Below are 14,493 nucleotides of genomic sequence, written 5' to 3' on the forward strand. Positions count from 1 at the left end.
TGACAGAACGTCAAATGAAGTGCAGAAAGCCGATCTCAGGCTTGCCATTATTGCCCAGTGCATGCAAGAACCAAAGCAAAGACTGCACCAAAGAATTGCAAGTATACCTGAAAAAACCCAATCATCAGAATAAAGGGGACAGAAAATGCATAAAAATATTTTCAACTAAGCACAGAATCAGCCACACCAATTGGCCAGTATGAGACACGGTGTAATGCTTTGGCTGGAGCACATGTGATCACCGACACCCACAACACAAAATGCAAAGCAGCAAGCAGCAGCTGAGACAGAAAACACATAGAGGACAAATCTAGTGACAGTGCCAATAGAAGGCAACACTCACTAGTCCATGAAACAGCTAGGAGCTGTTTGCAGGAGTTCTGTAAATCTATCGCCAAGTCAAGGCAACACAACAAACGATTACCGGAGCGCAAAAAGGAGTTAGCGTCTTTACGTTCGATTGTAACTAATTCAGAAACATAAAAACAGTATGTTAGCTCAATAACCTATCCTAACACCAGAGCTGCTTTCTCAGTGTCCAGTGTCACAACCTATCTTAACTGCAGGCCTTTTACATCAGTGTCACATCATATCCTAATTACAGGGCACTGATAGCTGAAAATGTAGCTTTATGGCAGGACATTCCTGTTGGTGTCACACACCCTAACTGTAGAGCCTTTCTTTGTGGGTTACATAATCTCCCATAACCGCAAGCGTTTTCCATGAAAATCACAAGCTTTCTCCAAGACCCATAAAGCACAAAACCTGCAGCAATTTCATATCTGTGTCGCCACATATCTTAAACGCAGGATCTTTCGGTCAGTGTCACAACAATTCAGAGTTGAACCAGGATGTAGGGTTAGAGCTTCCTCAATTACCATACTTTGGGTAACCATGGTGGCTGACACCATAAACGTTCTGGGTCATGCAGTAGATTCTGAAGATAGAATATCAAACCCCTTTTTTAATTGTAGGGCCTTCCCTCTGGTGTTGAACGTTAAGCTTACGGCTGGACCTGCCAACTAGCATCACCCCCTCTCTTAACTGCAGAACATTCCTCGGGATCACAATATAGGCATTTCTTGTGGATGTGACTCCCTATCCTGACTATTTGGTGTCGCAACATATCCTAACTGCAGGAATGCCTTAGGAAATACCTCAACCTCAATGTGAAGGCGAGGTGTTTTACTGTCCATTTCATAACCTATCGTACCTGCGGAGCTCTTCGGTACACACAACAGTCTATATTGGCTACAAATCCTGTGGGAAGTGTTGCAATATTAACTACTTGTCAAGCCTTCTCACGGGTGCCAATCCACTCATTTTAACAAGGCCTACGACATGAATGATCTGATATAGACCACAGTGCATTCTGAGACAGGAAAAATATCTCTAGGGGCCAATAATCGATGTCTCAATCAGCTGAAATAATCACAAACAAAACCTTGCTCTGAGCTGCAGAAAAAGAAAGGAAAGTAGCCAGCATAAAATGCGATCCGATACCTGAACTCTTTATGAGGTTAGTGTGAGCATGCGCCACCGAAAAACATTCATGTACCAAACAAAAAGGGGCAAAAGGACACATTGAACAGAGTGATAGAGACAATCTAAACTACTCCACCCACAGGAGGGAAGGAAAAGCTTACATGAAAGAAAACATGAAAGGCTTCTACTTACCAGTCAGGAGGTGCTGCCTGCTGCACTTAGAGACAAGAGAGCCTGTAGGAGCAGCTCGCTGAACGACACACACAGTGTAAGCTTGGTGTTAGCATCCAGCATGCGACTTTTTCTTTGCACAGATACCCACACGCTTCCTGCTGGTCCCTTTAGGTCTTTGGGGCACAAAGCCCATCAAATGTAAACTCGGATGGGTTAGTTCCACTCGCAAGCAAAGATGTCAGTTAATGTGTTTGAGACAACAGGACTTTGTCGGACCCCACACACCATGCTCAGTGCAGCTACTAGTTTTGGTAATATTATTTTTACTCATTTAATACACTTTTGCTTGTTTGTAGCGGTGGTTAAACACTTGACACAAGCCTTTTGCACAATGAGGTATCAGCTTATATTTTGGGTAGGGATGCTAATGGAAACCTCCAAGGACCTCAAACTAAGTCAGACATGAACTCAAGGCAGGAATTTAGGTTACTTACCTTTGATAATAGTTTTAACACAGATTTATCATCTACAGAAATAACCCAGTCAGCAGTGAAATAAATGGGCATTAGGATGTGCTTAAGTAACTTCAGCTGTAGAGCGGTCACTATGTCAGCAAATACAACAGCCCATGTATGAAGGTTCACCAGAAGTTCATGTTAGGTCCTCCTTAATACCCTGCTCCACAGTAGCGAAGAGGAAACAACTGAGCAAAGGGGAGGAATCAAATTTGGAAAATGCATTACAAAAAGAAACACCCATAAGTACAAATAGTGGTTCATGATGAACCTATGGGAAAATAGAAAATTCTTCAGAAAAACATTACCGAAGGTAATTTACTTGTTCCTCTAATGAACACTTCTTCCCACAGAGTGTCCATCAACAAAAAGACTATCAGGAGAAAGTACCATTAAAGGTGGGTCTGAGAGCACATAAAGAAAGGAGGAGGCCTGGGAAAAACAATGCTACACTGCCAAACTAAGATCAGATGCATTCCAATACATACTAGGCCGACAAGCAACTACTTAGAAAATTAATGGACAGATTCCAGGGAACAGCCGTGCAAATATCTGAAATCTCACTACTCTGATCAGTGTAGAAATTCAATCACTTCTCCAAGAAGAATGTGCTCCGTCCCTTCAAGGGAATCCATCTTGGCAATCTAAGACCAAAACCGTAGGCAGAGTACAAGCTGCATTCGTGAATCATAGGAGTCAATTCATACCATCAGTATTCTGCACTTTATGAGTTGATCAGAAAGAATCCGAGAAAAACAGTCAGGGATAAACCGAACACCTTGACAGATCTGCAACCAGAATAGTTATGGTGCCACCTGGAGCCCAATTTTGAGATAATGGTTTGTGGATCCAACGTGATGTCTAGGATATTTCTGTACATGGGGAAGCTATGTTAAAAAGTATAATAAGAATTATCCACACAGAGAAAACTCTGCTCGTTTGGAGTTACTGGGATGCCCACTTTGGAGTTTACCTATGGGTTTGAACACAGGTATCATGGGGAGAAAAACCTTCACAACCACCTGATGGCCCACAGCTGCTATCAGGTGGAGAAGGACCCTCATTCCCTGACAGCAATAGGGTAAGTTTTACTCTCCATTCCAACAAAAAACAAAAGGCAAATATACAGCTTGAACAACCTTAAATGGGGAGCCTTAGGACAACTAGGTAAGAAAGGTACCTCCTAGCTGATACTTCAAAGTGCAAAATGCAAATTAACATATACTGATGAATACAAAACAAATGTGCACACAAAACCACAATGACATTTAGCACAGATAATTCACTGCCCACCTATTGTCGTCTACCCTCAATGATGAGCATGAGATGAAAATACAATCTGTGCCCTGTGTGTCTGGGATTAACTTGAATGTCACATGATAGGGAGATTCATATTAAGCAGCAAGATATGGGAAATCTTTACAGGGCCTTAGTAGTAAAAGCGCAAAAATAAGTGGGTGAGAGGTAAGAGTCACTTTATTGGAGAAAAGGACAATAGGTGGTGATTTCTCAGCAGTATAGGACACAGGGAAGGGCCAGGATAATGGACATTGAATGGGGCATAAAGGCAAAAATGAAGTCATAGTGGGAAAAGCCAGCACAGAGCACACAGACAGGAATGGGTCACGGGGTATTATTTCCTACTTGCAGGGGAAACAGTTATAACAAGGAAATAAAGTGACACTGCATGGGGCACAGTGGAGTATGGGGTGAAATTTATATGAGAGACAATGCGTCCATAATCATCTTGTCTTAGAGAGTAGCACAGGTGGCAATCGGATAGGAAACCTCTTTACCTTTTGCTCAGCCTCCTTTACCAGCTGTCCTTGGAGCTGCTGGAGTTGCACAGTGGAATCACTACGCAGTTGGTTATATGTCTCCTCAAGAGAGGTCAATTGTGACTGGAAGTCTTCCTTCTCCTGAACTGAGAGCCTGTTGAAAAAGTCCAGATTAGCACAGCTTTGCAGGCCAATCACCGCCTCTCAAAATCTGCTCATAAAAAAGATAATGCACCTCCCCAAACACTTTATAAAACTGAGCGAGAGCGATCACCATAAAATCATCAATTGCTATTCTACATTTTTGTTGCTAAGGTCTGGTGGTGCTAGTTTAGGGCTCTTTTAAATATAGAATACTAATGTGCTATTAGATATGTTCCTTCAAAACCACCAAAACGTGGTGCTTCTGTTGCTCGTCTCGAAATTTCTTTCACAAAGTCCATGCAGATAGTTATTGATGTCCTCCTTTTTGCGTGTAGTAAAAACAGACAGGGCCATGGCATCAACATATTTTTGAAGCCTTCTTAACATTTTAATCGTGGGTCGCACGTTTTGGCCTTGAGATTAATTTTACTGGCCATCATCGGGCTTCAGGGACTTCATGTTAATGAGCACGGAACATTTTAAAGACAACTCATACATGTTCCTAAAAATGTTAGACCTATGATGATATTATACTGCATTGAAAAGACTTTTGTACTGTCATAATAATTACATTAGACTTCGTGGTACACTCCGTGGTATCACACAAGTGCTGTTTGTACATCTTTTGTTTCAAATATTTATTTTCTGTCACAATTGCTTTTAACTATCTAATGACACTGCTCTACAACCGAATGAACAAGTTACTTACCTTCAGTAACACTCAATTGCAATGAATACTCTAAATGGCAGTAGATAGCTTCCCTTTTCAATTCCCCCAGGTGCCAGACTGACTCAGGAACATTTCTTAGCACTCACACAGCAGTAGTTGGAGTCATTGGACTTTTTGGCAGCTTTGCAACGTCTCCAGAAGTGGCGGGTCAGAGGTGCATACACACTGATTTCAGCTTTCTTTTGAGACTTTTCTGGACCTTCAGACACTGCTCAACCATGACAGTGTAAAGAATCATAAATGTCCACTCCACAGAATGGGTAGGTCTTGGAGGAGGCAGCAATTAGATAGAAACCATTAGAAAGAGTGTTACCGATTTTTCCAATAGATATAATAACAATACCTCTCAAAAGGTGCAGAGTCTGAGGTGTGGATTTACACAAGGTAGCCCTGAAAGATCGAACAGGTGAAATGACCCTCTCTGAGGACTTAAGCATCAAGACAATAATGAATGCTGAAGGTGTGGATGGATCCCACTATGGAAGCCTGGCATATGTACAGCACCGAAACACCACTTGACAACGCAATAGTGGATCTAGTGGAATGAGCCAGAAGGCACTCTATAGCAGGGATAACACATTTGTAGGAACAGACCATTAATCTTGACAAGGTTAGTTTCTGAACTGCCCTTCCTTTTTTAGCATCTGGAAATTTAACAAAAATCTGGTTATTCACCCAGTAATCCTTAGTCCAACTCATGTAAAAACAAAGTGCCCTCTTGGGATTCAAGCAATGAAGCCTCTGTTCCTAAAAGAGGGGTGTGGTGGAGAGAAGAAAATCAGGCAGCATGATGGACTGTACCACATTAAAGAGTAATACCACTTTTGGTGGGAAAGAAGCCAGACTTTGAAACATCAATTTGTGAGGGGAAAAGTGGTATAACGTCGCTCTACTGACCGCACCGGCAGCTCGGACACCAAAGGCTTTAGTAATACCAAAGAGAAAACCAGTCTTATTGGTCAGCCACATCAGGGAATTGATGTGCATAGGCTCAGATGGCATGCACATCAAGAATGCTAACACCAAATTTAAGTCCCACTGTGGGATGATAAAAGGGCATAGGTGGAAACATATATGCGGCCCTTTCTAAAACTATATAACAAATGTTCATTTAAACAATGATGGTTGGCCAGGCAAACATATAAAGGTTGAAAGGGATGACAAAAAACTTTAATATTACCCACTGCAAAGTCTTATCTGGCCAGTGACAAAACAAACATCAGATAGTTTGGCCTAAAAAGGACCAGCCTGACAGACCTCATACCAGTCCCGAACTACACCAATGACCAGCATTAAAGCTACATGGTACAAGGATGTTAAGTCATATGGATAAAATCCACCTTTTCAGCAGGCAAATCAAACCGCTCAGTCGGTTCAGCTCAAACTTCATGAAGTCAGGGTAGGTTGTGGAGGTCCGGGTGCAGAACACTGCACCACTGAAGATACTGAAGGTCCTCCCCAAAGAGGTAGAATGATAGAAAAATACTGAAACTCCAAAGGTCAGAGTTCCATACTCTCCTGGCCCAACCCGGGGCTAAAGGAATAATCTAAGCACAGTTCGTCTTGAACTTCTTCAGAACTCTGGGCAGAAGTGACTGTAGCGAAAATGCATACAGGGGACTGCAATCCCACTGTATGTAGAATGGACTTCTAGGGAGCCTTTAAGCCTCCAGTGTGCAGTAGTCACAACACTATCCATTCGCAGCAGTGGCAAAGAGATCTACCCAAGGCATGTCCCACAGGGCAGAGGGCTTCAGGTGCAAACTCCATTTGTGGTCTAGAAGGAGACATCTGCTAAGCTCATCCAGTCTGGCATTTAGTAAGCCTGTCAAATGACTGACAGTCAGATATATCTCTTGGAGGTCAACACCAGGATGCAAAGAAGCCTCAGTACTGTCCATGGTGGAAACCAAGAGGGCGCCCGAAACATAACCTGAATGTCTTGGACTCGCTGCGGGGGATGAAGGCCTTGAAAGCCACAATGGCCAGGGTGGACTTTATGAAGAGAATCCTCTGTGTTGCTTGCATTTATAATTTCTGTTTGTTGATTGACAATTCAATGGAGGACAGCAGAGAGATGGATATCCTCAGGATGCATGCGCCTGACTGCCGGGAGCTCACTTTCAACAACCAGCAATTAAGGACCGGGAATCTGTGTATCCACACCCTGCAAAGGTGAGCTATGACTACTCCCTTTTTCTTTATAAACAACCAGGGGGCTAAGGTAAGGAAGAAGGGTAAGACGGTAAACTGAAAGTGTTCTAACCCCACCACAACCCAAAGGAAGCATCTGTGGGACTGAAGGATGGATACATGAAGGCATATGTCCTGCAAGTCCAAGGATACCTTCCAGTCTCTAGGATTCAAGGCAAGAGTCAACTTATTAATATTGTTCTATCGAAGGAAGGTGTTGAAGAACTGAAAATCTCACTACTTGAACTTGGTCTTCTGAGGAAAGTTATTTAAGAACTGAAGATCTTTTGGGCACTAAAAAGGACTGGGAGTAACACCATCTGTCTTTCTATGCAACTGCAACTCTCTCAATGGCATGTTTGCAAACAGTGACCAAACTTGTTGAGCAACAATGGAGGCACGGTCTTCTGAAGCATGAACCAAAACGACAGGGACAGTATGGGGAACGGACACAAAAGGGAGAGAGTGACCAAGCTGAACGGCCTGCAGCACCCACAGGTCCATGGAAACTACTGGTCAGCTGGGCAGAAAAGACGAAAATGCCCCCTACCAGCTGGTCATAAGCATGGGAGGGGGAATCAGAACAGCCAACAAGGAAGATGAGGATTCCTGCCTTTGCTGCTGAAAGTGCACGTTCTCACAGGTGGCAAAAAGATTAGACATGGGGTCTCCCCATTGCGGGAAAATGCCAGTGCAAACTTTGGGTGTAATAGGCATTCATAATCCACAAGGCATCAGTGACTAAATTTGTCTGCCCTGGTATTGAGAGAGCCCGTCAGGTGGTTCAAGACCAGAGAAATGCCTTGGTGAGTTTGCCACTTTCAAGGGCACAGAGCTTCCTGACACAAAACCGAAGACTCAACTTCACCCTGCTTGTTGCAGTACCATATGGTGGGACTGTTGTCTGTGAGAAACTGTACTAGTATCCCCTTGAAGGATTGCAGAGAGTCATTTACCCACAGCTCCAGCAAATTCATGTGAAGGTGGTTTTCCTCTGAAGACCAGAGTCCTCTGATCTCAATTTCTCCCACATGCCCTTTCCAGCCCAGTAGTGATACATCCTAGACCACCGTCAGCCCTGGGGTGGGGTAAGGAAATGAGTCTGCCACTGGCCCAATCGCAGTATAGCAGCCATCACCACTACAGATCATTTGCAGTTTTCTCCGAAACTTGGATGAAATCCACTAGGTTCCCCAGATGTTGTGCTCACTGTGACTTCAGCAACCTTGCAAACCCTGCATGTGCCATATTGTGTGTTCAACTAGCAGGATGCAGGAGGTCAAGAGTCCCAGCAGCCCATACACCATCCTCACTGAGATCCAGGACATAGGCTGAAACATCTGGATCATAGCTCGACTGTTCTGGACTCTACATTCCAGTGGGAAGGCACAAAACTGCACTATATGCAAGTTAGCTCTGATGAACAAGTTACTTACCTTCAATAACGATATATCTGTAAGAGGCATATATTAGTTATGGATTCCTTTCCTTAGAATTACACCCAGGAGTCAGACTGGATCCGGAGAATCTTTCTTCAGCAGTATCCATGCGCGTCAGGTGGTGGCGTCGGTCTACTCCGTGTTCGTTGTTTGTGTCGTGATCGCTGGAATGACGTTGCGGTATCTACTTAAGTGCCGCCCCTGCGCGCTGAAGTTCTTTCTAGGGCCCTGAAACGGAGTCCTTTACTCTAGAAGTCAGTTTGCAGAACGGGGAGGATGGGTGGGGCGGTAAGGAACCCATAACTAATATATGTCTCTTACAGATATATCGTTACCGAAGGTAAGTAACTTGTTTATCTGAAAGAGACTATTAGTTATAGATTCCTTACCTTAAAATAGATATCCCTATCCCCGGAGGTGGGTCTGCAAACAAAGTTCACACCAGGAAGTCCTGAAGAACGAAGCGGCCAAAGAAGCCGTCTCTCCGGACTTGGCTGTCAAGGCAGGAATGTTTTGTGAACATGTGCAACGAAGCCCACGTGGATGCCTGGCAGATGTAATGAAGGGGGACTTCACGTCCCAAAGCAATAGTGGCTGCCATCGCCCTGGTGGAATGGGCACACAACCCTACTGGAGGTTCCTTTTTCGCCAAGGAATAACACAGTTTAATGCAGAGATGGTTTGTTTTTGCACGGACCAACCTTTCTGGGTGCCCACATAGCCAGCAAAGAGCTGATCATCCACCCGGAATTGTCTTGTGCGATCCTGATAAAAATGAAAGCGCACATTTTGGATACAGACGGTGGAGCCTCTCCTCCTCTTTAGAAGGATGAAGGGGCAGGAAGAAGGTTAGCAAAGTGATAGTCTGTCCTATGTGGAAAGAGGTAACCACTTTGGGAAGAAAAGAAAGTCGAGTGCGAATGACAAGCTTGTCCGGATGAACAGCCAGGAAAAGAGGTTTAAAAGAAAGAGCCTGAAGCACACTAACCCTGCAAGCAGAGGTGATGGCAGCAAGAAAGGCAGTTTTGAGGGTCAATAGCCTGAGAGGACAATTATGTAGCGGCTCGAAGGGAGTGCACATAAGGTAAGTTAGAACAAGGTTCAAGTCCCACTGGGGCATGACGAAAGGAATAGGAGAAAACAGGTGAGTAATGCCCTTAAGGAAGCGATTAAAAATAGGAGACTTGAAAAGAGAAGGCTGATCAGGAAGGCGAAGAAAGGCCGAAATGGCCAAAAGATAGCCTTTAAGAGTGCCCAGAGAAGAGCCCTGCTGGGCCAAAGAAAGAATGAAGAGGAGAACCTCTGAAAGGGGATCCACAGCCTTTGCTGTGCGCCATGCCACAAATTTGTTCCATCTACAGGCGTATACCATTTTAGTGGAGGGACGCCTGCCTGCCAAGATAACATTAAATACTTTGGGAGGAAGGTCGAAAGCAGTCAATTGTTGCCGCTCAATCTCCATGCAAGGAGGTCGAGGTTGGACAGGATCGAGTGAAGGACCGTCCCCTGCTGCTGCAACAGAAGATCCTCCCAAAGAGGCAGTCTGATCGGAGGATCGATGGCCATGATCAAGAGCTCGGGATACCAGACTATTCGTGCCCAGTCCGGAGTCACAAGAATTACTTGGACCTGGTCGCACTTGATATTCTTCAGCACTCTGGGCAGAAGTGGTATAGGCGGAAAGGCGTATAGAAGACCTCAACTCCACTGGCGACGAAAAGCGTTGCCTAGCGAGTGCCGCCTTGGAAATTCCAACGCACAGAACTACTGACTTTGCGCGTTCACTTCGGTGGCGAATAGATGTAAGGAGTAGTTTCTTACCTGTAACTCCAGTTCTGTAGTAGGGGTATCTCTGTTAGTCATAATCTATGAATAATCCCCGCCCATGTGCGGGGACCCCGGAGCAATCAAAAATATCTCTTAAGCTGTCCCGCATTTGCAAACCTGCAAAGACACTTAAGAGACAGAAAAAATAATACAGCCTAATCACCACAAGGCTGCACTGGCCAGCACTTCCTCTGAAGTGAACACAAAAGCCAAAATAAAGTTGAAATGTCATTTTTATTCACATTTGACATGTTCCTTTATTATCACACACTCCCTTCACCAAAATCCCTTTAAACAATAGAGAGGAAGGGGTGGACAGACAAGCCCTATAGGCTGTCATTATGTGTCTGCTAAAGGGATACCGTGCCTTTAAGAAACTCTCCAGAGACCCCCGGTATCCCAGGATGCACAGCCAACACAAGTTACTTTCAGTTCTTTTTGAAGGTGTATAACAACAGGCCTGATACCGTCAGGTTACTCCACCGGGGAGGAGGGAGGGTCGCTTATGACTATAACAGAGATACCCCTACTACAGAACTGGAGTTACAGGTAAGAAACTACTCCTTCTGTAGTAGGGGATCTCTGTGTATAGTCCTAATCTATGAATAGAATGGCAAGCCCATCCCAACCAACAAGAAGCGGTGGAGTAAGACCAACCACCAACAAATCACTGTGCAAACAAATTCCTTAGCGAAGCCTGTCCAACCTGCGCATCTGCCCTAGCATCAGAGTCCAGGCAGTAATGCTTTGTAAACGTATGGACTGACTTCCAGGTGGCAGCCTTACAAATGTCAGCAATGGGAACATTCCTAAGCAAAGCGGTGGTAGCCGCCTTGCCTCTAGTCGAATGTGCCGTAGGCTTACCCCCTAATGTTTTATTAGCTTTTTGGTAACAAAGCTGAATACAGGAAACAATCCATCTGGAAATGGACTGCTTTGAGGTAGCTAAACCAGTTCTTACCGAACCATAATTAACAAACAGTTGATCCGACCTGCGGATATCTTTTGTCTTATCCAGGTAGAATTTCAACACCCTACGCACATCAAGGAAATGCAGAGACCTCTCCGCCGGAGAGGAAGGATGCTGAAAAAACGTAGGCAAAGTTATCATCTGATTCACATGGAAATCTGATATCACCTTAGGCAAAAATTTAGGATGGGTACGCATCACTACTTTAGAAGCATGGAAAACAGTATACGGCTCTTGGCAACACAGAGCCTGAATCTCACTCACCCTCCTGGCCGATGTAATGGCTACAAGGAAGGCAGCCTTCCAAGACAAATGCTGCAACAAAGCCTTATGGATAGGTTCAAAAGGCTCCCTCATCAATCTAGATAACACCACATTCAATTCCCAAGGTGGAGAAGGCCTTCTAACAGGGGGAAACACCTTACGCAAACCCTCCAAAAAATCCTTAATCACAGGGATTTGAAAAAATGAGGTTTGAGAAGGGCCCTTCCTATACGCAGTCAGAGCTGCGAGATGAACCTTAATAGATTGAAAATTAAGCCCGGACTGAGCTAACTGCAGCAGATAAGGCAAAATAACGTCTTCTTTACAGGATGTAGGGTCAAAGTCCTTCGCCTTGCACCATAAGCAGAATCTCTTCCACTTATAGGCGTAGGAAGTCCTCGTAGACGGTCTCTTAGCCTCTTTCAAGATCTCCATACAGTCCTGAGGCAGGTTCAAGTGTCCATACTGCACTAGCTCAGGAGCCATGCTGCCAAACTCAAGGACGAGAGATTGGGGTGAACCATCTGCCCTCCGAACTTCGTGAGAAGGTCCGGCCGGCACGGCAGGCGCCGGTGTGGCAGAACAGACCGGTGAAGAAGGTCGGTGAACCACCATTGTCTCGGCCACTCCGGAGCAATCAGGATCATTCTGGCTCCGGATTGCGACAGCTTGATCAGCACCGCCGGAATCAGGGGAATGGGTGGAAAGGCGTAGAGAAAGCTGTTGGACCAGCTGATCCATAGTGCATTCCCCAGCGTCCCTGGTTGGTAGTACCTGGACGCGAAGTCGCGGCATTTGCTGTTTTCTGCCGTAGCGAACAGATCTATATCCGGAGTGCCCCATTCTGCGAAGACGTCTCTTAGCACGTCGTCGTTTAGCACCCACTCGTGGTTCTCTTGAACGAGTCTGCTGAGCGCGTCTGCTTGGGCATTCTGCACTCCCGGCAGGTGGGTTGCCGTGATCGTCAGATTCCTGGCCACCAGCCAGTTCCAGATCGCCTGTGCCTCCCGAGACAGGGTGCGTGACCGGGAGCCCCCCTGCTTGTTGAGGTAATACATGGTCGTAGTATTGTCCGTCTGAACCAGCAGGGAGGACGTCCTGAAGGAGGGATGGAACGCCTTCAAGGCCAAGTGTACTGCTCTGAGTTCCAAAAAGTTGATATGGTAGGTCGTCTCCATCTGCGACCATATCCCCTGAATCTGAAGAGGGCCCGAATGCGCTCCCCAGCCCTGGAGAGACGCATCGGTCACTATGGTCTGGGCCGGAATGTCCTTGTGAAAAGGAGTCCCCTTGCAGACATTCTCTGGGGAACACCACCATTTCAGAGACTGCCGAGCGTGCTGAGACAACTGGATCTTGTCCTCCCAACGCCCCCTCCTCTGGTCCCATTGATCCTCCAGACATTCCTGCAGGGGCCTCATATGCAGACGTGCATTGGGGGTGAGGAAGATGCAAGAAGCCATCGACCCCAGTAATGAAGACACCGTCCTCACCGTAGGAGAGCGGGCTGAGATGAGATGCAGAGCCTTCCCACGGATCGATAAGCGTCTCTTCTCCGAAGGACACACGCTTGCGGTCAAGGTATTGACTGAAGCCCCCAAGTACTGGAGACACTGCACAGGGATCGGCACTGACTTCGTCATGTTGATGTGCAGCCCCAGACGGTGAAGCAAAGCCGCCGTCCTGTTGAAATGGCACTGGGCTTCCTGATAAGTGGACGCTTTGATCAACCAGTCGTCCAGGTAAGGGTACACAAACACCTTGGTCTTCCGCAGGTGTGCCGCGACCACTGCCATGCACTTGGAGAACGTCCGTGGTGCAGACTTCAGGCCAAACGGGAGTACGGAATACTGGTAATGGTTGTTGCCTACCAGAAACCTCAGGAACTTGCGATGCTTTGGTGCGATCGGCACATGAAAGTAAGCGTCCTGCAGATCTATGGCGCACAGCCAGTCTCCTCGATGCAACTGAGGGTAAATCTGATGCAGGGACAACATACGGAACTTTTCTCGGCGGATCCACCTGTTTGCTTGACGCAGATCCAGAATAGGCCTCAACTCGTTCTTGTCTTTTTTTCTTACGAGAAAGAACCGTGAGTAGAGACCTTTTCCTTTTTGCTTCAAAGGAACAGCTTCTATCGCCTTCTTTTTTTAACAGAACGTCCGCCTCCCGCTGGAGCTCCCGCACCATGTTGGAGGAGCGCACTGGTGGAATCTGTGGAGGCGAACTGGTGAAACGAAGACAGTAGCCATTGCAAACAATATTCAGCACCCACTTGTCCTGTGTTATTGTCCTCCACTCTGCCAGGTAGTGTTGAATACTTCCCCCCACCGGAGCGGGTAACGGATGAGGGGGAAGTAACTTTTCAGGGCTTCGACCCGGCCGGGCCTTTGTTCCCCGCCGAGGACTGATGCTGGCCTCTGCCCCTCTGGCGCTTCTGAAAGGGCTGCCTCTGGTACTGCTGCTGTTGCTGGGGCTGTTGCTGGGGGCCCGACTGACGCCCTTGGCCCCTCTGCTTGGTGTAGCGCCTGCCCGAGGAACGGAAGGACCTCCTCTGCTCCTTAGGCCGCTCCAGCCCCACCGCCTTCAGAGTTTCCGCCTCAGCCTTCATGCGGGCCATCTCGTCATCCGCATGTGACCCGAATAGCGTCGTGCCAGAGAATGGTAGATTGGCGATCTTCTGCTGCGCTTCCGGCTTGAGCGGAGTCAGCCGCAGCCAGGAATGCCTCCTCATGTGTATGCCGTGGCAGTACCCATGGGCCGCCAGCAGCGACACGTCCCCCGCCGCACTGATGATCTGATTAGAGACCATCATGCCCTCGTTCAGCACCTCTTGAAAATCCTCCCTCTTGTCTCTGGGCAGGGAGGCCGCGAACTGTTGCAAGGAGTCCCAAAGAGACCTGTCATAGCGCCCCAACAGAGCGGAGGCGCTAGCGGCCTTCATCGTAGTAGCCGACGTGGAGCACATCCTCCT

General features: G+C 46.6%; 1 protein-coding gene across 5 annotated transcripts in view; it reads right to left on the minus strand.

Moving 5' to 3' along the window:
• MACF1 (microtubule actin crosslinking factor 1) overlaps positions 1–14,493 on the minus strand; it is a 1,146,281-nt gene that overhangs the window by 682,144 nt on the left and 449,644 nt on the right. For all 5 annotated transcript variants that reach the window (XM_085648361.1, XM_085648360.1, XM_085648359.1 and 2 more), the window contains one exon: positions 3,971–4,106. In XM_085648361.1, coding sequence (XP_085504487.1) covers positions 3,971–4,106 — 136 coding nt within the window. The remainder of the gene's footprint in view (positions 1–3,970; positions 4,107–14,493) is intronic.

Source organism: Triturus cristatus, chromosome 3_2 (genome assembly GCF_964204655.1).
Source record: "Triturus cristatus chromosome 3_2, aTriCri1.1, whole genome shotgun sequence".
Taxonomy (NCBI): domain Eukaryota; kingdom Metazoa; phylum Chordata; class Amphibia; order Caudata; family Salamandridae; genus Triturus; species Triturus cristatus.